At 36.3% G+C, this 9,564-nt stretch overlaps 1 protein-coding gene across 1 annotated transcript; it reads left to right on the top strand.

The window, feature by feature from the left end:
• The first annotated feature begins 4,026 nt into the window (after nucleotides 1-4,026).
• Nucleotides 4,027-4,878, top strand: LOC108230347 (mannose-specific lectin). The gene is made up of 3 exons (XM_017406437.3): nucleotides 4,027-4,175; nucleotides 4,294-4,387; nucleotides 4,507-4,878. The coding sequence occupies exons 2-3, from the start codon at nucleotides 4,298-4,300 to the stop codon at nucleotides 4,765-4,767; spliced, it is 351 nt and encodes a 116-aa protein (XP_017261926.1). The 5' UTR covers nucleotides 4,027-4,175; nucleotides 4,294-4,297; the 3' UTR covers nucleotides 4,768-4,878.
• Nucleotides 4,879-9,564: the final 4,686 nt, after the last annotated feature.

Genomic DNA, 9,564 nt, shown 5'->3' with positions numbered 1-9,564 from the left:
TGGATTGCCTGGTTTGTTACAAAACAGTTGAGGAACAGATGGAGCCCAGTCCCCCTCCGTATGTTCACTGCATCCAGAAGCCCAGGCTCACACAGGTATCGTTCCTCCAGTCCTGCCTTTATGCACAAAACGCTGCAGCTTTAACCTTTTTCGCCGTTTAGAAAATCTCCTTTACAGCTCAGAATAAATGCTTGTAATTATTCTGAGGATGCAGGTTATTTGTGAAACATTACGAGACTGTTTGGGTTTTTATAAAATTACTGTGAAGTCTGTCGCCCTGGTGAAAGCCTTTTGATGGAGTAAATAAAACTTAAAATATAGAACAGGTCTTCTTTAGGTCTTTTGTTTTCTACATACCAACTTTCTGTGACTTTACACATTCTCATGCTCTCTTGTTTCAGGACATGAGGACAAAAAGGTTGGATTATTGGAACAAACTGACCTACAAGACTGGATCTGCAACAACTTTGGCTTTGAGTTCTGGCTAAAAGTGCCATTTTTAACACGCACTGCTTCATAACGTAAAGCTGACGATGTATTTTTTAGTCCAGCTGCTTGTATTGAGATTTCACCTTCACTTTATTTTGTTTGTTTGCAGCTCCTCTTTGCTCCCCATTTCTCTTAAAGTCATCACGTTTTAGATATAAAACAGTATAAAGGAAATATACATGAAAAATATGTGTACAATTTGCATTTATCGGTGTTGTGTGTATATTTGTTAAAAAAACCCTAATTCTTTCAGTTTTAATTCCTGTTTTCTAATATCTGATGACACCAAACTGTACCACAGACTTGAAAATAAAAAGCATTATTATAAAAGTGCATAGTTATTATCGTAATAATAAATCAATCTGGTTATCAAAATAAAATCTGCACAAACATTAGATCGATGAACGAGGACTCAGATTTGTTAAAGAGGCTGAAAATGAATTGTTAAACTTAAAACAAGCAGAAAAGAACCAAAGCAAGCATTTTAAAGGAGCTGGCAAGATCTCAATGCATTTCTATGGGGAGTTTTGTTTTTAAAAAGTTGAATATTTATAAAAGTATTAAAGTTAGAAACAGCAAAAGTACCAGCACACTATTATAAATCAAGCTGATATGTGAATTGTTAAAATGGCCAAATGTGTGCAGAAAAAGTTTGAGTCCAGAAAACATACGGGAGAAACTATGAAAAGGAAAACAATAAAATAATAAAACAATAAAACATTCACCCCCCAGGCATGGGTTTGTCTCATTTATTTGGAGATCGGGATTTTTGGTGTCCTTGTTTTAAACAGATTTTTAAATTATTTTGATTGTAGGGCGTCTTTGTTCTCACAAAAGTGCTGTTCTCTCTGTACAGTCTTTATAAACTGGTGCTTCCATGCAGTCACAGTGATGTTCTTTTAATAATTGGTAATGAAATTTCTCAGTTAACCAACAATATGATTCACAAAACTCAGAGATTAAATACTGTTAAACAGTTTTACAAAAACCAGCAGAAAAAAAACTCTTGTGTTATAATTTAATTTCTCTATGAAGTCTTATTGAGATTGTTTTGATCATAGTGTACAAAAACCTGTTACAGAAAATGGAAATTTAGGAACTACTTCAGATTTACGCAGCTTGATGAGTAAACTGTTCTGCTATTCTCCCTCCGAATCTTCAGCAAAGACCTAATGTAGGACCTCCCCTCAGCCTTTCCTCAATCGATCGGAAACAGTCCAACAAATCAGTTAAAATCATTTCCTTTATGATGTACTTACTCAAACATTTTATACAGAAACATGAACCTGGAAAAGTGCTTTCCACTGTCCATTGTTGGATATAAGACTGTCTCCTCTGCGAAGCTCTTCTTTCCTGGACAAAAAGTTTCTGCTCATCGTTCTGAAACAGATAAAAGTCGTGACATTGGCTCACTGTAAAATATGCATTTCATAGTCTCTGCACTAAACTCCTCCAGCACAATAAGGCATGGATTTGACATTCAACACACTGTCACCGCTTTTTATGACAATCAGGACGTGTTTAGGATTTCAACAAAGTGCTGAGGGAAAGTTTTTGATCAGTTTTTTACTACATGTTTGTCCTACATGTAGAAAAAACTGATGACAAAGGAGGAAACAGGAATCTAACAAGTCCTCAGCACGACCAGTTCTCTGCTTCACAGCCTAAAGCAAAGTATGGAGGTTCAGTTTTAGCATCATGGAGTGTGGATAGAGATGCCTTGTCTGTTCAACCTGCTTGTCTTTGGGTGTTGAACAGTCAGCCAGTCAACGAGCAGAAGAAAAGGTTGTGGTGTCCTTCAGAGCTGACTGAGCATCTTTATAGCATCTGAAGTGGGCGGAGCCGAAGTGGGCGGAGTAAACATCATTTTCCTCCTTTACAGGTATGGTTTCGCAGAAACCCACTTTAATTCTTAGAAAGTGTTTCCCAGTCCTGGACCTCGGGGCAAACAGTGTTTGTCTTATACACGTCCCCGCTTCAATGCATCAGATCCAAAATGACAGGTTAACAGGTTCTGCAGAAACCTGTTAAAACCATATATTAAAGACTCAAAATTGGCAAACAAGACGTGGGAACTTGAACTATTGAAAACTCTCATGTAAAGAAAAGAAGGTGCAGTCAACTGAAAACTAGAAGAAATGTCACAATAAACCACAACTAATAATTACAGATATTCACATCAGACTGAAAAACTTTAACAATGAACAATGTGGGATTTGTTCTGTCTTTTGGGTTTCAGTCCTTTATCTCTTGTATCTTAGTTTAGTTTACTTTATTTATTTATCTCTTCATCTTTTCACCTTTTGATCATTTTTATAGGTACTTTGTTATCAGCAAGCTATCAAAATAAAATGAGTTTGTACTCATTTTATTAGTTTAATCAATTAGAAATACAAAGATAGCACAGTTTCATCAATTAATCCAACTTTCGTTGCAAAGTTGTGTGCAACAATGATATCAAGGATATTGAATAAATACACAAATGGCTTGCCGTACTGGTTTGCTCGTTTCTTAGTGAATTTCTGGACAAAGATCCTTCGCTGCTAACAACCTCCCACTACTTAAGTCCAAAACTAATTAGACATTTTTTGTAGATTTTTCCCTTCAACAAAATTTCTTCAGCTGAACTGGAAAAGGTGCTGGGCAAAATGCCTTAAATTTCATTATTTATTTATTTTTTATTGAATTTTTGCAATATTTTCAGTACATCAACACACAACAGCCATGGGAAGGAAGCCATCATTCACAAAACAAAGTTTTGAGCCCTGAACTGCATTCTTAAAGGAAATCCGACCGACATGGTTTTATCTACTCAGTCCATGCATCCTGAGGGAGAAAGACTCACAAATATGTGAGGTTATGTTTATCCAGCCGTCGATGGTAGGGGCTAGACCCTTTCCACCATTTTCTAGTGACAGCTTTCTTGCTTGCAACCAGTAACAAATTCAGTCATTTAATACGCTGACTGGCCGGTAATTACTGCGTTCTAATTTGTCCTTGTTTACGTTTGGATTATATAAAATGATTGCCTCATTCCATGAAGAGGAATTTGCTTTTTACCCAGTTAAAGCTGAATTAAACCCATCTGCACCAGGGGATTTCCCTGTTTTAAGTCTTTCAATAGCTGCTTGAACTTCCTCTTTAGTCATTTTTGATGTTAGCCTTTCATTTTGAGCTTCAGTGACCCTTGGTAGGTTTAACGAGGACAGAAGGGTCTCGATTTGGTTATTGCTACTTCGTTATTATTTTAATTGTACATAAAAAGTGGTTGCAATGAAGCGGATGGCGCTTTTAACTGCAGCTTGCAACTTTTCAGTTTACTGCACCCTCTTTGTTTCGCAAGACCTCACATCTGGTATAAACATGAGACTTTTCAATGTTTCAAGTTCCCACACAGTGTTTGCCAATTGTGGTCCTCAACCTGCTTTGCATGTTTTTTTATAGTTTCCTGTCTCATCATGATGGGTTGATGGGTTTGCAACAGATTGCCCCGAGGTCCAGGACTGAGAAACAGTTTGTGAGAAATGCTGTAATTAAGTGGGTTTCTGTAAACTGACACCTGTAAAGGAGGAAAATGATGTTTACTCCACCCACTTCAGATGGTATAAAGATGCTCAGTCAGCTCTGAAGGACACCACATCCTTTTCTTCTGCTCGCTGACTGACTGCTGTTCAACACCCAAGGCTGTGAGTATTTATATCCTATTGTGTAGTTTAATCTGGAGTCACTGTTGTGGACCATAAAATTCATATTCTGTTTCTCTGACAAATCCAACCTCAGTTTTTGTTTTTTTGTTCTTTCCAGAAAAATGAGCAGGAACTATCTGTCCAAAAATGATGAGCTCCGCAGGGGAGACAGTCTTGTGTCCAACAATGGACAGTGGAAGGCCATCTTCCAGGTGATCACACTTTTTCTCAGTTCAAAAGTTTATTAAAGTCTTCTTAACCTCAGTTGTTTGTGTTCGTTTTATCTGTAAGATTTCTAACAGCAGCTGAATGTTCCTGTTTCTTCCTGCAGGACGATGGAAACTTTGTGGTCTACGGCTGGAATCCTGTGTGGGCCTCAGACACAGCTAATTCTGATGCCGTCCGCCTGTGCATGCAGGAGGACAGCAACCTGGTCATGTACAACAAGGACAACGCCCCCCGATGGCACACCAACTCTCACAAGGAAGGCTCTAACGTGAGCCGTCTTCAGCTGACGGATGATGGCAAACTGCTCGTGTACAAGAATGCAGAACAAATCTGGACCTCTGCCACCTCCAGAGGCATGAAGTAAAAAATATGACAGGTTTTCACTGTGAGTTTTCTTCTTTATAAAGTAATCTTTGACAGTCCTCTTTAGGTCTAGACCCAAATGTAAAATAAATAGTGATAAAAAAAACTTGTATTCTTGTTGTCTTGTGTCATGAGTTATCTTTGGCTCCTTGTTCTTCTTTTAAGGGGGCAGCCTTTGTCGCTTTATAGTTTCTAGTGTTCCTGAAGGTCTTTCAGTTCAGACACTGAGCATTTTTTAATAAATAGATTTTTCAGTCCAGTCCAGACAATTTTCAGATATTTTTGTTTTAATTTAAACTATGACATTAAAATTCTTTTAGGCACTAAAAATGACCCAAATAAAGAGATGAATCAGTGCTGCATCTGCACACACGTCATTTCGTCTTATTTGTAAAGTTGAATTGATAAAAAGGCAAATCATAACACAATTAAACAGACAGAGTATATAGTTTTATATCAATACGGTGATTTGTTGTGGTCTTTGGACATGAGCTCTATAGAAACAAACTGTTGAAGTATCTTTTTTAAAACAATGGTATTACTTTGGCCTAACCTTAGTGTTACTGTTGACCAGGAAATGTCTTTTAACTCCCAAATAAAAACATTCTAGGACCATCTTCAACCTGCTCCGTATTACTAAAACTAGGAGCATCTTGAGCCAACATGATGCTGAAAAACTAGTTCATACATTTATAAGTACTCTGAATGTAATTCTTTATTAAAAAAGCTCCCTGAATAGTTTTCAGTTGATCCAAAATGAGTTTTGATAAGAGTTAAAAGGATATTTATCCATTTTTAGCTTCTCTTTAACACCCTGCAACATCATTCAAATGAGAACTTAAAGGACACAAATACAGGACTTAAGTAGACAAATGAGAGTATAAAAATACTTAAATTTAACTAAAGAAACAAACTAATGGTACAAAGCAGGAACCAAACAAAAAAGAGACTTAACAAAGAAAAACAAGCGGCATTTATACTGGGAGGCGTGATCATCTGAGAAATGAGCATCAAGTGATGATAAAGTGAGCCGGAGACAAGATGAGGACAGCTGGAGACAAGATGAGGACAGCTGGGGACATCTAGAGGCAACAAAGGAAACCAAACTCAGACTTCAAACTGGTGACAAGGAAGAAGATACAAGAAGATAGGCTCTTACAAAATGAACAAACTTGTAGAATAGGATAAAGCATTGAAGCTGTTCTGATGCTTTATTCAAACCTCCTTTTGAAACGTCACATTATGCAACACTCTTTAACTCACACTGAGGTTTTCTAACTTATCTACAGTCATTAGGAGGACCACCAGGTTTTAGAATAATATGCCAAGGTAAGGAATCACTTTTTGTCCCACAGCAGGAATAAAGATAAAAAATACTGACATTCTTTTGGTCTATTTTGTATATCTCTATGTACAAGTTCCTTTTAAACAGGTTTTAGGTACAAATAAAGTCTGTGTTTCATTAACTGTTTGAGTCAAACCTGGAATGGCATTAAAACACTTTTAAAACAAGGTTTTATTTGAAAGACGTTTTCTGAGTTTCAGCCAGAATTAAATGTACTAAAAGTTCCAACAGAAAAATTTGATGATTCAGAACTGACACTTGACAAGTTTTGTTTATCTGAGGTATGCATAAAATTAACAGCATGACTATGAAATTATTTTGTTAAACATTGAAAAAGATAAGGCCAAGCTATGACAAGTTAAGGAAATGAGCTGTTTAGGCTTCTTCCTAAGTACTGATATCTATTCTACCAGATGGAAAACGATGTTTACGTCACCTTTTTCTCAGACAATATAAAGATGCTCAGCTCTCAGTCAAGTTAAGGAAATTAACTGTTTAGGTGCCAAGGGTAGATCTCATTAATAGCAGAAAGGCTTGGAGGATGAGGGGCTCACTCACACGTGCTCTCCATGAGTAAAAACTGCTTAAAAAGACAGAAGGAAGGTGATTACTCCAAACCAGACCTGTGATTACGTCTGAACTTTGAACCTGTGCAGATAGTGAGACTGTGTGGATGATGAAGCGTAAAACGATGAAGACAAACATGACTTCATATGCTGTGCAAGGCATCAAGCACAAGTTTAGCAAAACATTAGATTGCGATATCTTTTTATTGTAACAATACAGAGGTTTGTGATCTGGGTGATATAAATTTGTGTTTTAAATGTAATTTATGTCATTTTATTCACTTTAACAATTAAAAATCCGGCAAATTGAACACTTAATCAAATCACTCTCTTCTAACTAATTACTAGTTTAGATTTCAATAATAGCATTTTTCTGAGTCACAATAATGTTATTACTGCAATTAAATATAACAGCAATCAAATTAATGTAAAACATTTATAGTTTTAATTGTAGTAGTAAAAAAACTAAGTTTCAAATGTCTAAAAGTTGATAATGTTTAAGTGGCTGTTTTTAATAGTCAGACTGGATATGTAGCCTATTCCAGATATAATTCAGTTCTTCCTAATCAAAATGAACATTTCAGATCTCCAAAATGACAGTTTTTGTATTCACAATCAACATTTAGATATTCCAGAAGTTATTCTCCCAAGAGGACAATTTGTCACTTTCCCAGTTTATTTATATTAATCTTTTACCTGCGGATATTTACAAAAACATTCTTCCTGAATATTGTGGATATATAATATAAATAAAAATCTTACATTTACAGTCCCATTGTTGCCTGTTGTAAGTTTTATTTTAGATATCTAAAATATGTTGTTTTCTGGTATCTCATAGGCATGTTGATTCAGGTTTTTTTTTAATTTTTATTTTAGACAGATCTATTTAATCTAATTAAGTGAACCATAATGCAATTAGTGTGTTTTGCTTTAGAGAGGGGTCAAAGGGTGGTGCTGTTAACACTGCAGTAACAATAAGTTTATGACATATTGTGCAGCCTTAAGAAATTAATTAAATTCTGACTCTGCATGTTGCATTCCTTCACTCACAGCTTTTATTTGCTTCTGATGCGTTTCACATCAGAACCACCAGATGGCAAACTAGGTTTACATAGAGAAGCCAAAGTGATAAATGCTCTGGGTTCATGCAGCACAGACTGACCGCACTGTATTCTGTGTGGTTGTTTCTGTTTTAAGGTCTGGTCAGGGATTTTAGTTTCATCCCAGCATCTATTAAAAAACCTGATAAAGCTGCCTTGATTCCAACCTCCTTCAGCCAAAAACAAACTAAAAATAAAAATAAAAACCATCTATGATGATTTCACTGTAAAATCTAAACAGCTCTTAGTGGTTATAAAACATTAGACTTTAGAAAGGAGGGTCAAAACTTTCCACACTTTTAAAACATCTTTAAGAAATGTGCAGGTTGTGGACAATATGTTCAATATATTGTAAACTCTTCTGAAGGCAGAGTAATTTAACAAAACTTTCTATGTCAATGAAAACCATTGTATGAACTATAAAAAATAAAGACTGCAGTCCAGACAGAAAACCAGTGATGGTGTGAATCTGGGACTTGGAGGTTTAAATTGAGTTGTTAATCCATTCTTACTTTTCTTCTGTATAACAGAGGATGAGTCATTATTTTCTGTAGCTTAAAAACATCTCAACAGCAGTAATGTTAACCCTCTGTATTCAGCTGAAACATATTGTGCATGTCCTTTTCACAAGATGACACAGATTACAGCATTTTTTTGCTGCTTTTACTCAGTCTAACTTATTGATTTCACTAAATACGACTCTCTGAAAGTCTTCATCATGGTTCAAGAACCATGGGGGTTTATGTGCAGTTTATCATTTGAGCCTTGAGCTCAGCATTTTGCATAAATCTACGGATCACTGCAGACATTAAACGCTTGTTTTGTTATAAATCATGCAGAAGAAGCACGCACTTTACCAGCCAGCACCGTCAGAGCGAGATATGGGATTGGTCAGTAAAGACTGGTTTAATCTAACTCCTAATGCTTCCTTTCCTTATATATATATATATATATATATATATATATATATATATATATACATATATATATATATATATATTAAATCTCAGCTCTGTAAACAGGATGACTTTTCCCCTAAAATAGAGTCCTGTATTGGCTAACTTGAGCCCATTGAAGGTAGTCGAGTAAAACCAGTCAAACAGATAAATACCATCCTGACATGAGCTCCGCTTTGGTTTCAAAGCTGCATTTAGCTTCAGCTCCTGAACTTTACCCCAGATCCTGGGCTGGAGTCATCCCTGACCCGTCCTCACCCAGATGGAGGGCCTGCTTTAGACCGCAGACCCTCCTTGAGACACAAAGAGCTCCTTCTGCTTCTATTAACACTGCAGCACTTGGTTTACACTTTGGTTTATATTCAGGTTATAGGATCTCGACCACAGTTTCCTGAGTTTGAACCCAGATTTTGTTGTTTGGCACGTTTGTTGTTCTTGTGGTTATGACCCTCCACCCCTAAAATAAAACATGGAGAGGGTAAAAACACACCTTTTCTTCTGAAATAAAAAAAAACTAATGTAGTTAGATTAGAGGCAGGGATGAGGCCAAGTTAAAAAGAGGAGCTGGGTCGTAACGCTGCATTCAATGCATACTGGAAATGTGAAGATGAACCTTGAAGTTAACCCCAGCATTCATATGTTTGATTCAATAAAAAAATGTCCACAACCTGGTTTGTATTGATGCTTTTCTGTTAAAATCAGCTGCTGTCAACATCGGTAGTGTTTTCTTAACTGAGGAAAAAGAAGCATTCATGAAACACAAACCTGCATGGTTTTTGTATTTTTATTTATCTGGTGGTGGGTCACTGATGATTTGAGTTTGAAGAAATA

Source organism: Kryptolebias marmoratus, linkage group LG21 (genome assembly GCF_001649575.2).
Source record: "Kryptolebias marmoratus isolate JLee-2015 linkage group LG21, ASM164957v2, whole genome shotgun sequence".
NCBI classification, from domain to species: Eukaryota; Metazoa; Chordata; class Actinopteri; order Cyprinodontiformes; family Rivulidae; genus Kryptolebias; species Kryptolebias marmoratus.
Note: the sequence above shows the minus strand (reverse complement) of the source record. Positions and strands in the feature narration are given on the sequence as shown.